General features: G+C 36.6%; 1 protein-coding gene across 1 annotated transcript in view; it reads left to right on the top strand.

Moving 5' to 3' along the window:
* LOC124629568 (ATP-binding cassette sub-family G member 1-like) overlaps positions 1 to 15,074 on the top strand; it is a 46,364-nt gene that overhangs the window by 15,085 nt on the left and 16,205 nt on the right. The window contains exon 2 of the mRNA XM_047163011.1: positions 2,071 to 2,227. Coding sequence (XP_047018967.1) covers positions 2,104 to 2,227 — 124 coding nt within the window. The 5' untranslated portion in view covers positions 2,071 to 2,103. The remainder of the gene's footprint in view (positions 1 to 2,070; positions 2,228 to 15,074) is intronic.

Genomic DNA, 15,074 nt, shown 5'->3' on the forward strand with positions numbered 1-15,074 from the left:
TATCTAGCAGAGGTGCCATAGTGGAAAATCTCCTAAGAAAGTAGCACGGCTAATTGCGGGTGTTCGGGGCACTAGGAGCGTTACTGTTTTCGCCCGTATAAGCCTTCTTTATTGGACCCGATTTTTTTTTGTAATACCAAAAATCGATGACAGATGTCTCAAAGAACCCGAACGCCTCATGGTTTCACTCGTAACTGATCGTTTTGGTCACGCCCACCGTACGAATTTCACCTAGAAGAAGGTGCCTGGGCTACCTGCATTATGGCATCTCCGCTCATTTTTCCTTGCTTCGTGCTGTGTAACGGTCGCTTCGGGTATGCAATAGTTTGCATGGGATTTGTGTGTGTGCTATTTGTGTTAGTGTGTGTGGTTTCACATTTAGAAATCATTGACTAGAACTAGCCTGACGTTAATACGGGCTTTAAGCTAGAAATTGTGATGGATGGATGACGTTTTTGTGTTGGCCGGTTTCCGAGCACCTCTCTCGGCGGCTCTCTCTAAATGTTGATTTTTAAGGGAAATGAATAGGTAAACCGGCCAGTTAAGGTGCCAAAAAATCTCAGATTAAAATTCTCAAGTTCATTGTAAGCTCTCAAGTTCATAATAGTGACTAGGATATCCTTAAATGAAGCATCCGTTGCTTTTATATAAGTCATAAAAATATTCATAAGTTAGACATTGATACAACCTGTGTTTAGATACATATTATGTAGGCAGCTTCCTTTTATATAAGTAGGTAGGTAGGTAGGTATAGATAAATCAAGTAGATTTTATGTTTGTTTTCAATGAAATAACCTAACCCTGAATTTTATATATGCGGATATTTTGCCAATATTCCATTAAAGGTTGACCATGGTTGACTATTTATTTCTATATCCGTCATTTATTTCCCCATAAATTAATGTAAGGTCTTCCTAGAAATACAGTTACACTAGTCGTTTCCCCGCGGTTTCACCCACGTCCCGTGAGAACCACTATCCATACTGGACTAAATGTTACTTACTCGTAGAGTGTAGCTTTCCCACAGTGAAATATTATTTCAAAACGGTTGAGTAGTTTTGATACTTTTAGGGTACAACCGAAAAAATGTTTCCTTTCGTAACAGCAGCGGCCAAAAAATTCGGTTCAATACGATTGTGCATCAGGAGAATTACTTTTTTTTTATTATTAAGACTTTGATATCAGCGTGAGTTTATAGTTTTTAGGAGTTTATTTTTACAATAAATCACACTAAAGTGCAAATAATCGACTCGTCCGTCAAATAGTCTATGAAATAAAAACAGACTGCTTAGCATAATTTATTCTTAGAAAATACCTGGTCATAAAAATCAAGTGTGTATTTTAACAATTACGTGGGTGCAGGTGACAATAACACTCAAATAGATTGCCAAACAATGATTTTGCATAAAATATATTTCTACTAGAAAAATACCAATAGTCATACAGACAAACTTGACCCGTTACTGTGTCAATGCCACTTCTGCTGTCTCCTTACGTAATAGATATATTTTTCTGGCAAACTTTTTGTTGGTTTATGAATCGTTGCAGCAATATTACCTATTGTTGGAATGATGACCGTGAATCAGTTCACTAATTGTGTTTTTTATTTAATTTTGAGAATTGCATATCTACTATATTCTAATTTTGGTAGGTTTTGGAACATATCAAGTAGGTACCTACCTACGAGTATGTAGGTCATGATTGCAAATCCTTACCTGTCTCGTTTTGATGCATGATACATCGAATCATTCTAACAAAACATAACTCACCTTCTTGCGCAGTCGGATAATGATCATACGTTCGTTTACTACTGATGTAGATGCAGCTGACTACCACTATTTCTGACTAGGTAGGGACATATTTTCTAAGCCGATCTATTCATCTGTTTGAAAGAGTAATGGTGGACCTTGTATATAAAGAGATCTAGTTTCACACATTTGTTTTATTCAGTAGGTTTTGACACTCCCTTCGGCACCCACAGCAAGAGCTGGAACACAGAAACTTCGCTTAACACAACAGCAGATATTTTGTGTTAACACGTGTTTATAATTTCAATTTCTTTCTTTCCAGAGTTTATCCTCGGGAATGCCAGTGTGAATAACAATGTCTACGACAGTCGAGGTGAACTCGCGGGTCCTCGGGCGCGCTCACCTCTCCCATCTGCCGCAGCGGCCTCCAGTCAACCTGAGCTTTCAAGATCTTAGCTATACCGTGCAGAATGGGAAAAGTAAGTTATACCTATCTATATTAATACAATAAAAAATATATTTTTGTTTATTTGTTCGTATCCTTAAAACTCCGAAATTACAGAACGGATTTAAAAAATTCTTTCACTGTTTCTAAGCTACACTCTTTACGAGTAACTAGGCTACATTTTATCTCGGCATGGACAGTATTTCAAATTGGATGCGGGTGAAACCGCGGGGAAATGGGAAATATTTAATTTTAGAACCACATTTCAATAAAGTACAACAAACAAAAGCCATGATGTCGCTTTGCAGTCTCAGTTTAGCCAAAGTGCAATCGATCATTGATTTTTCATATAAGATTGTGGGATTACGTAGAAAGAAGGTACAGCTTAGTTACCTAGTTTAAATGAGAAAATGAGTTTCTTGAATATTCACGAGTATTATGAAGCTGATATGAAAACAATTGACTATCACAATACACCATTGAGTTATGGAATGTTTTGTTTATAAAATAAAGTAACTACCTGCTTCTGGAACATTTTCCAAACCAAATAGGTACGATATGTGAATCAACTGTACCAATTTATCTGCGTAATAACACAATTAAGTATGTATTGTTGGTTCATATTTCATACAATTATCTCTATTTCATAATGATTCATCACAGCGTATGTACAATAGTTTGTTATTTTTTAAATAACAGGAAATTCGAGTTGCATTCAAACTTCTTCAGTTGAGAGATGAACTTGACTTTACGAACCCAAGTACGATACTCATTTGAATTTCAAATATCGATATAATATGTATTTATCGATGTGTTATTTTTTACTGATTTTACATATAGCAGGTTTTACCTATAAATAGTTTGTTTAATAAGTTCTGGTGTCATGGCTAAACAATATGCTGCAAGAATCTTTTTCCTGAGTCAAACAAATTATATAAGCTTTTTGTAATCAGCCCACAACCATAAAAGAGCATATAAGGTATATTGTTTCTAAAATAAATAAATGAAATACCTACTTATATGCATTTTTGTGAACAGGAAAATGTTATCCACGTCTAGATTTTAATCCAAACATGTTGTTATTTTGCATAATGTGTCGTCCAGAGTAGATCAAGGTCAGCGTCCCATTTAACTCAAATGAGCTTTGTATGTTTTGGACTGGTCAACTACTGGAACTAGTGGAAAGATATGAAAAAAATATTCAATATTAGACTTAGCTTATGTATCGAGGAAGATTATAGGCAATTATTTTATCGAAGTACGCGAAGAAGTCCCCACGGAACGCGGAATAAACTGCTTGTGAAAGCTTGTGCAATATAAAAAAAAAAACCGGCCAAGTGCGAGTCGGACTCGCGCACCGAGGGTTCCGTACAAATCCTGTATAGATAAAAAGTGAGTCTCGCGCCAACCGTTCAGTTTAGAACAATCATAGTTATGGTAATTTCGTGAGAGTCAAAGTAGTTAATGTTTTTTATTTTATAATATAACTAAAATAAAAAGTCTGAAATCACCAACCCGCATTGAGCAAGCGTGGTGATTAATGCTCAATCCTTCTCCGTGTGAGAGGAGGCCTGTGCCCAGCAGTGGGACGATAAATAGGCTGTAACTATAACTAAAATAGTAGGCCTGTACCTTGTAAAAGTTATTTTATTATAGTTATTTATATACAAAATTTTATAGTCATCTTTCAGAAATTTGATTGAAAATAACTAATTGTGTCTTAAAGGTCATTGGGCATATCTGACCCGCTTTGTAAAAAGTGGCGGACATGAATCAAAGTAGTTTTAAATTGTGGAGAATGGTATGACGTTTCTTTGAATATAAATATTTTATTAAAATTCCATGGAGACGAATGTCCAGGATTGTTTGAAAAATATAAAAGACAAGCAGTTTCAGAGGATTGTACAGGTTGCAATGCTAGTTTTTATTGTGAAAGACTTTTCATAAAGAAGGAAGATACCAATTCGGATGACCAGGATCTGATGAGGATCTGGAAACCCTGAGAAATCGAGGGCAACTCTTGAATATTGTAGGCACGCATCGAGTCATAACCAGACATGTGAGTGTATTTTTGAGGGTACTGGTAAACAGTGAAGGTTTGGAGCTGATTTGATTATGGAGACTACAGAGAGTCGAGGGAACTCCTGAACGGTATGTTACAACTACCGCGTGCTTGAGCTTATTTTATTCGTATTGGCGAAGACTTTCCACATAGATAGGTTTGACTGCCATTGTGGGATCGATAGCAAAGATCAGATATAGTTATGGGAACTCCTTTACAATTTATAACGTAACCTCGTGTTGGAGCTTATTTTAGGTGATGAGAATTCACTACTAACTTGGGTTAAAGCAGCCATTGCAGGAATGGGATCTTTTATTTTTGAGGGATTAATCACCTAACGAGCCCCAGTTTCAGGTTTTTTTCGAAACCGCCTGACGACTTGTAGCTGTCGAATTGTAACAACGACTTCTCGAGAGTAGGATTCGGGTCTGCTGGCTTTACGTTTCTAGAGCCTTGACAAAAGTGTAATTCTGTCCCTTTCTTGGTTTTATAAAATCGGCTTTATTTTATTTTGTAGCAAAAGCAACCAGAAAACAAAAGCAAGAAATAAATTAAAAAGATGTTAGGTGCATCGGTCTAGAAGTCGGTGTCTAGAGGATGCATCTATATTTATTTAACCACCGAGATCTAGACCGATGCATATAAACAGTTTTCTTGTTGTTTTTAGAAGTGTGAAGTGAAAAGTTCTCGTCAATACGAATAATATAAGTCCAAACACGACGTAACTAAAACATACCGTTAGGGAGCTCTCTCGACTTTCTCACGTCTCCATCATCAGGTAAGCTCTAAACCTTCACTGTTTGATAGAATCACCAGACATACATCTGAGAATCAAGTTTTAATCCTATGCATGCCTACAATTTCTGATAGTTGCCCTCGATTTCTCAGGATTTCCATCATCAGACCCTGACCTGATGACAATGGAAATAAACGGTGAGTATACTCTTTCACTACAAAGAAATGATTTCTCAAATCCGTCAAACGTGGTCGTTTAAATTCCCCATTGAAATAAGGAAAATATTTGATGTTTACACCTGATTTGCTGTAGATTCCCATGGTTCACATTGATGCGACTAATGCCATAGTAAATCAGAGCCTTTATCATTCATCATCATCATCCTCCGAGCCTTTTCCCAATCATTATACTGTGCTATATTTCGTTCGTATCCGCCGTGGGTATGGTTTCCATACTAAGGTGCCCAATGACCATTGAATGATTTAAAATTTTTCACAGTTTAGAGGCAATTATATTTAAGAAGTGTTTGATATGAATTTCACTTTTTATTCAATACTTTAATATCTCTACGCGTTCATGTGAAAAAGGGTAGGTAGTAAGTTTATAATAATTAATAAAATATTTTATGTAAGCAAAAATAATATTTTTATATTTTATGTAACTTCAAATTTATCATTTTCGCAATTTTTCCTTTATCTGTACTATATAACGTTGCTTCGTGCCGAATTTCAAGATTCTGAGTTCACGGGAAGTACCTTGTAGGTTTTGATTCCCTAGCATGTGACGGAAATTCGTCTAAGATTTCGGTAAAACTGCTGTATCTTTTGATCGCTTTAACTTAGAAGTTTGATTTTTTCATTGCTTAAAGAGACAATAGACCTAGGTATTTGGTATAAATTTCAATTTGGTACCTTTATTCGTTCGTGAGAAATAAGGTAGTAAGTTTCATTTTATTAAAATATTTTTATTAAATTATATAACTAAAAAAATTTGATTTTCGCAATTTTTCCTATATTTGCATTATATGACAATGCTTCATGCCAAATTTCAAGATTCTGAGTTTACGGGAAGTACCCTGTAGGTTTTGATTCCTTTGCGAGTGTCGAAAATTTGTTGAAAATATCGACATAATCGGTTGTATCTTTTGATTGGCTTGGCTTAGAAGTTTGATATTTTCACAGCTTAAAGGGGCAATAGACTCGAGTATTTCATGTGAATTTCAGCTTGGTACGTCCACGCGTTCTTAAGATAAAGGGTCTTGACAGACAGACAGACAGACAGACAGACAGACGGACAACAAAGTGATCCTATAAGGGTTCCGTTTTTTCCTTTCGAGGTACGGAACCCTAAAAAAATTAAAATAATTACACGATAGATACCTATATTACATCTAAAATAAACAAAAATAGGTTTTTAAAGAGATAAGTGAGCAGATGTGACCGAGTTATCGACACAGGAATGAGGTCGGCGTGTTTCCGTTATTGTGCACTATCACTTCAGTTTTAGCAAGTTAGAGAGTTATTTACGTATATAATTTCCATAATTATAAATTATGAACACATCACGTGTTCATAATTTTCTCTCGGTAGTTTCCACGGGACGCTAGTGAAACTGCTGGCGAAAGCTACTTGTATGATGCACTAGGCCCATTTTTTCAATACCTAGTGATGGAATCTATGGCATAATTATGAAAACTCGTAATCCCTCGATGTATACTAACTTACCAACCTAACCTTATTGACCAAATATTCTGCTCAGTAGAAAAACTAAAAATATTTGAGCTTCATCGGCAGGTATAAAACAAATTCGGAAATAATATCATGGGATTTAGGTACTTGTTTGTTAAGTATTTTTATCGACCTTTTTGGGTTAGTGATAAACACATCTTTAGGTATATTAAGATCGCGGGGTTGCGACAGTCATCGAGAGGATCCAGCTGCTGGGCCTGGAGGTGGCCTTGCACAAATCCGAGGCCATGTGCTTTCATGGGCTTCGGAACGCGCCACCTTCAGGCTCCCAGGTCACGGTGGGGGGGGTTACCATCGGCGTCGAGAGGGCGATGAAATACCTGGGACTCGTCCTCGACGGCCGGTGGAACTTCGTCGAGCATTTCCGACGTTTGGGCCCCAAACTGGAGAAGGCTGGTGCTGCATTCAAGCGGCTCCTGTCCAACCTGGGCGGCCCAAACGCCCCCTGCCGCAGACTCTACGCGGGGGTCATGCGGTCCATGGCCCTTTACGGGGCCCCGGTATGGGCACGTTCGGTACGGCCGCGGGCTGTACACTACCTGAACGTGCCCCAAAGGGTGATAGCCATTAGGCTAATCCGGGGGTACCGCACGATTTCCCGCGAAGCAGCTGGCCTACTTGCTGGACTGCCACCGTGGGATCTGGAGGCGAGGGTCTTCTTGCGCCTGTACGACTGGCGCGAGGAGGCTCAGCGCCGGGGAGAAACCCCGTTGCCGCGGCAAGTTGTCGCGCAGCGGGCGGAGCTCCGGCGCGATCTCATGGTGGCCTGGAGGGAGCGACTGTCGCAACCCAGTGCAGGGTACGCCACCATCGTGGCGGTAAGTCCCCTCTTTGAGGAGTGGCTCGGGAGGAGTCACGGCGCCCTCACGTACCGCATGACGCAGGTCCTCACCGGACACGGTTGTTTCGGGAGGTACCTGCACCGCATCGGTCGTGAGGAGGCGCCCGGGTGTCACCATTGTGCGGACAGCCCCGAGGACACGGTGGACCACACAGTCCAGGTGTGCCCCGCATGGGAGGGGCACCGCCGGGTCCTCGTCGAGGCTTTGGGCGGCGGCGACCTCTCGCGTCCGGCCCTGGTTCAGGCCATGGTCCGGGGCGAGAGGGAATGGGATGCCGTCGCCTCCTTCTGCGAAGCGGTCATGCTCGAGAAGGAGGAGGCGGAACGCCAGAGAGTTCGCACCTCTCATCCCGGCCGCCGCGCTGGACCAGGTAGACACCATGGGCGCCGGGTGTCGCGAGATGACTCCCGGCCACCGTAGGCGTGGGTCTGTGGGCGGTGAGTTCGGGTGGCTCATCGTCCCTCTGTCTTTCTAGACGACAGACCCGTGTCGACGGCGCGCGTTGTTCCACGCGCTCCTCAAAGAGATGTCAGCAACCCCAGCGGGGCCCAGCAGGGCCAAGGCCTGCCGGGGCTGCGGGTTGTTCGAAAGAGATACCGCGGCCCTGGTACATAAAAGGCCTATGACGGAACACGACGACGGTTTTTAGTCAGTAAGAGTCTGACACTCCCTCACCGCTGCTAACCCACAGCGGGAGGGGTCATTTGATGATTTTTGACGTCGGAAAAAAAAAAGGTATATTAAGATCACTTCAAAATACGAAATAAGAACTCCCTTTTATGTTGAACCTTCCTCCATTTTTTGTTATTGTAAGGTTTAAAAATTCCACGACCCTTTTGTCAATTAATAAAAAACCATTGATTAAAGGTAGATGCCAAAGTTTTTATTTTTTGCCGCCTCAAGAAGTTATTTTCAGATGTTTTTTTTTTAAAAAGGTCTCACAAAGTACCAACTTAATTAAGCACGTGACATTAAAACTTTGGTTTAACGCACCGTTCAAAAAAATTTTTACAACCAGAATTACCACTTTTTTAAATAATTGATAAAGGAAAACAGATAAAAGTACCGGATAAAAACATCCTCACTGTATGCAGATGCACATAGTATACTATAAGCGAGTTATGCAGTTATGACGTATGCAGGAGCGTTGCATCATAACGGTTTTATTAATAGATGCGGTTACAGGACAATGACCCCAAACGTTGCATGTGCTACTGAAAAAAGTCTAGAATAAAAGAGATGCTAATTATACACTATTAAAAATTGAGTGTTGGTTTATATTTCATGTTAAAACTGTTGAAGTAGTTTTTTGTATTTCTTCTATATCTATATCGTCTATAATTATAGTTGTTGAATCAAGTAGCAGCTTTAAATAGATGAATGCGACATATACATTCATCATACATGGGTACATACATTGATTTAAATGTAGGTATGCTCTAATTCACTTCAACAGTTTTCATGCTTTCATGATTTTAACGTTGTTTTCTAGCTTTTTATAATATAAATGCTAAATTGTTTTACAGATAAAATCACATCGTTTTAAACGCTGATATTTATCTTAATTATGGTCTAGTTTGTTTTTAACATTTGCACTAGTTTTTTTGCAAGTTGTTTAAATAAAATGTTTTATTTTATCTGTGTAAAATATTAACATATATTTATATTTGTCAGGAAATCATAATTACAGATTAAGTTTATTTCAAAATATAATGTGCAGATTGTAATTCAGATAAATAAATCCCAATTACAGATATGATCAGCTCTTGGATAGAATTATATCCTATACATAAATTGAACCAATTTAGGTATTTATATTATAAAAACAAACAAATAATTAAATTGAACTAACCTTGTCTATTATGGGTTTTATACATAAATATTCATTAAGTTATATTAAGAACACCCATGATATATTTAAGACTGGTTATATAACAATTTTGTTCACGTGTATTCAAGTAGGTACCATTAAAAAAAACGTAATAACCTATTTATTTTATTGAACCAGTTTACCTTCTCTAAAGGAACTTTGGCACATAAACAAAAAAATATAGTAAGCCCATTAAGATTTCACATAAAAGATTAGATGACAAAAAAGTGCAAAAACAAGTTCGCTAAAGTACGAATATACAACCATTATTTTCCGAGAATAAATTAACATTAAGATTTTTTTAATTTATTGTACACTATTTTGTCAACTGGCAAAAAAACTGCAAGATATATTAAGCATTTTTTTTGCACCAAGAATATGATTAGGTAAACATTTGAATATAAGTTCAGCTATGTGGATATCTACTCAAATGAGTATAATAATATCTATACTCCGTGTGTAGGAACTTAGCTAGATATAAACAATATTTATAGGACTTTTTATTTAAGACCCGACGTTCAGCTAAAAATCAATGCTATACATATAATAAGAATAACTTAATCAATTGAATCATTATTTTCAACAGTGCTTTATTTCTTTAATATGAATTAGTCATACACATAATCAAGAGTGTTTCCCACCTACTCAAATTGAGTGAAAAAACAACAAAAAAACTACGATAGTAACTAACAGTAAACGTAGTATAAAATTGAAATCATAAAGACCGCTGCACGTGAATGCAACGGGCACTATAAACAGAGATACGCAAGCGTTGCACCGGCGGCGTATATAATTACTGCAGCTAGAGAACATTGGTCAATCTTTAGAAAGCTGCACGTGTTCGCGAACAGTGAAGCGCGGGGAAATCTAAGGTATCGATGTTAGGGAAATTGTGGAGATGACATCGAGTTTTCACTTTCATCTTGTAAAAGTTGTTAAGTAGTAATGCATTTTGCATGCAAGTTAAATGGTAGGGTTACCCAGTAATAGAAAGAAGTAGTATCCTACTGGGTGGGTTTATTTAGATTTTGGTAGACACACTCAAAAGTCTTTGTATGGTTGTGCCTCAGCTTGATCATCACTTTTGGTGGACTATTGGTACTTGTAAATAGAATACTTCTTCTACTTACCAAGTACCTAATCATCGAAATCAATTGACCAAACTGTTAATAATTTAATTACAAACATTAACATCGCTTCTATTACAAACCTTACCTCAAAATCCGGTTCCTTACACAACTCGAGTAAACACGTTTATCGATAGTTTCGCATCACTAACTCCTTGCACGTGACTGTCCTGTAACCCAAATGAGAGCAGACGGTATGCACCGTTGCACGTGAGACGGTGAGAAACCTGATAGAAGCACTGGTATCTCTAAAGGTTGGTCCAACGAGGTTGCTAGGTTTGTTGCAATCTGTTGGTAAATATTGTGGTATTTATTGGGATGTGGGTAACCGGAAAATTGTAATATGAGTACTTATGTTTTACGATGTTAGGCTAGTGATGGGAACTTGTGTATCTACGAGTATGAATGATGTTGCTTTCGATTTTTTATGAATGTATAGGCGGTTTATTATGTTCTACGAAACTTTCGTAAGTAAGTCTTTTTCTATTGAAGTTAGAAATCAAGCACTTCACTATCACTCACTTAAGTTAATAGCGAGAAAAGACGATTGTTTTCACGCGGGTTCTGAATGTCCCGTCTGGGCTAAAGCCAAGTAGTGGCCCTAGTAATCATGGGAGTTTGCGTAGCAGCTGAAATCCTGAAAAATCTGGATTTTGTATCCATGAATTTTAATTGAAATGGTATGCACAATTATTACGAGGAAAACAATTGAAAATATTAAGATTGACGTTATAACTTTTTTAAGTACTTGGGATTTTTTTGCAGGTGTACAATTCCTAAGAATTACGTATATTGCAAAGTCCGCTTTTTATATCTTGGTAAAGCAATGTACTGTTTAATACCCTGCCGTACGTCATAAAAATCTAAAAAAAAAGTTTGAATATTGTCCTTTACTACACTCAAGTTGTTTTCCGGAACTTAATGTTGACTATTAAAAACCTTTGACCGGGCTTTACTTAGAAACGAGTTTTATTTTAAATTTATGATATCTTAAAATCTTCTGACGTCATAGTAGGTATAAGTATTTATAAAAAATAGGTCAGAAGGCGAACAAGTTTTAAACATTAATGGCCTTACTACAAAAACTTTAACCACTGTTTTACACTTGTCTAAAAAAATGTGGCTCCAAAATGAACCATATGTCAACGTCATAATTTGACATTTTTTTAGACAAGTCTTAAACTGACGTTAAAAAGTTTTTGTGGTAAGACGATAAGTGGTTTATGTGATTAATGGTCAAGAATTAATTATTTTTCAGAGATTTTCTTACAACAAGTTAGAAGGTTAATATCGGTTTAAAAGATTTTATGGATAACAAATATGTAATTATGTTCTCCAAAAGCTTGTAGCATTCAGGAAAAATGGTTGAGGTTGTTGATGCATGTAGATGAAAATCCTGAAGAACTTGTGTCCAATTTTTTAAATCGATCTTGTGATCTTTCACTTGTCACGATTACTTTCGATATGGTCTCCTCAGAAAGTCATTTACAAGTTGTTCATAATAGTGCAAACCTGCGATGAGAATGTAAATCACTTAATTAAATTATTTCAGTCACAGGATTGAGGATGATGAAAAATTGCACCTGTCAAAAGTGCACGACATAATACCTATAGTTTTCCACTTAGTGCAAATTATGGCCTATTTATTTCACCACAACTTAAGCAGCACATTGCATGTCTGAACTATTTTATGTATTGCACTTAGATTAGACAAAGCATCGATGTCCACATGCATTTTGAAAGACGTCGTTTGGAGACTTATACACCTATGTACCTGCATTTTGTTTGCAAAAGCTATACTTGCAAAATATGCAGTTAGGATGCAATTGTGTGTTTTCTCATACATATTCAAGGCATTAGTGCTAACAATAGTCTTATGTTGTACCTGAACAAAAGTTTACGTAGAATTTTGCGTTGCATAATGGTTTTCTTGACCCACTTGTAAATAATATTTCATTTTGTTGACGATTATTTTTATCTGTGATAACACTAAGATATGAAGACATAAATTCAGTTTAAGGTAATTCAAGGATTTTGTTTTGACCTGATTGTGTTTTATTTTCAGTGATTATGTGTTTTTTTTTAAGTATTTAAGGAACTGCTAATAATAATAAAAAAGTCATGTTGTGAGGAAGGTGGTGAGTATGAACGTGGACGGATATACTTAGTGTAAGAGGAAGACCAAAGAAACGGATGGATTGTGTGAAAGTAGATATGGTAAGAAAGAATGTTACTTGTGAAATGATGGCAGATACTCTTCTAGTATGCAAGGAGAAAACATGCTGCGCCGACCCCAAATAGAATTGAGATAAGGGCAGAAGGATTATGATGATGATGATGATTTAAAAAGATGAGGTAGGTATTATGATGATGGGAATTTGATTACGACAAACTTAAACATTAAATTTTGAATGACTACCTTTTTAATTAGTTAAAGTTATACAGAGTTATAAGATTTAAATGTTAAACACCAATATACTTAGTCCGTTTTCATCTATCCACTTGCAACGCTGCATGATATTGCAATTTTTTTGCACAAAATGTTAACTTAGCCTTTTGACATTATTAAATATTTGAGATGTTGGTTATTTACGTCAGAATGCAATGTAAATATATTGATATTCATCCGCATGATGTGTGATAAATAAACAGAAACTTTGATTAGTGTTTAGTCATAGTTTGCAGGCTTCCTAGAATAGCGTAGTTATATAAAAAAAAAACTTTTATTTAGTCATTTATTATGAACATTTTTTCAGTACCTAACAATACTGAAAAAAATTGAAATAAAATATTCAGTCTTACTAAGTAAATTATCTTAAAACATTTGTTAACAAGGCGTACGAATATTTTTCTTCTAATTTTCAATGTATTCTGACATGTTTGCGTCACATGTATTCCCACTGGTATCTACTTCCATAGTAGTATGGAAATGTGTGATGCACACAGAATTTATTAACTGTATGTATATCTGTTTGTCAGTCTATGCACGTTGACAAGGGTTTTGGTGAAAGTGAGTGAAGGGCTTGGCACCTTCTAGTTTATGCCTTGTTGCCTCACCTCTATGAGACGATGATTTTCGGAAGACAAAAGGGTTATGTTGTATACTGTCAATAATGCAAAGATACTAAATATGTACCTAAAGTTAGCTTGCAGGGAATTAAAGTAAATTACTTTTGTGTTTATTTCAAGGTAGGTTTACGAATCCAGATATCTGGAAAAATATATATTTTTACGTTCAAATATAAATTGACGAGGTTCTAAGTCTAATCAAAAAACATAGAAAAATACAATTTGACCCATTAAACCCAACAAAACCAATAAATTCACAAGTAAATTAATTAAACAGTAAATCAAGCTATAAACAAACATTTAATGACTACTTTATATGTATATAACATGTGCAATTGTCGGCTTATGACCTGCGGTGACCCCACGTTGTCTATTGTTTTGTTCATTAATGCAAGCACACGTATTGCTTGACAGGTGGATATTTTTTTTGCGGCTTAGGCTAGATTTGTAAGTCTATGTCGCTAGATCTTTTTTGTAAGTCGTAATATGTTCTTTTTAAGATATAGGTATGAGATTTCAAGTGGATTTATAATTAGTAGGAAGACAGGTATACCGTACTTAACGAGGTTATCATCAGCCTATCCTTTTCCCAATCATATTGGGGTCGGCTTCCAGTCTCACTGGATGAGGCTGAGTACCAATGTTTTACAAGGAGCTACTGCTTATCTGAATCAACTAGGTATTGGTAATTAATTAAATTCCTGTGTCGACAGCAATCTGCAATTTGATTTGCATCTTTTATGTACTAAAATGTTTTAACTAATTGTCAATTATGAGTATGTTCAATTTGCTCAATGTGTAATATTTTATTTTATAGGTAGTTTAATATACAAGAACCATTGGACTTACGTCTTCTAAACCCATCCTAAAAAATATGATTACAAATCTAACTGCTACAGACAAGATCACGCTGCATAAAACCTATCTATGATATAAATTCAAGAATCACGACCGTCATGGCGGCTGTATCCTTGGGCCCCATTTTATCGTACATACCGACAATCTCTCTAACCAAGCCTTGAATTTTGAAGTTTCGTAATCTCAGATCAACCAAGATTTAAAAATGTAATGTTGTATGCACTTGGTTTGTTTTGTCGTAGGAGGTAATATTTAGAGACCCATATGCTCATAGCTCTTGTATCTAATAAAACTACATACCGCACTTGGGTAAAAAATCCTCTTTTCTAAAGTAAAGCTAAAGCTTCTTCAGAATCCATTCAAACACGAAAATATACATTCAGACGCTCACTAACCATCGCCTTTATAATATTAATGTGTTTATTGAGATGAATCTATAAAGCAAGAGTACATGTCTAATTGTTATTATTATTTGCTTTAACCGGCTGCCAAACCAAAATAAAAAATTAATACGTTCTTACTACCATAATTTCAATATCTAATTGACAGTGTAATATTAATATTTTTTT

Source organism: Helicoverpa zea, chromosome 4 (genome assembly GCF_022581195.2).
Source record: "Helicoverpa zea isolate HzStark_Cry1AcR chromosome 4, ilHelZeax1.1, whole genome shotgun sequence".
Taxonomy (NCBI): Eukaryota; Metazoa; Arthropoda; class Insecta; order Lepidoptera; family Noctuidae; genus Helicoverpa; species Helicoverpa zea.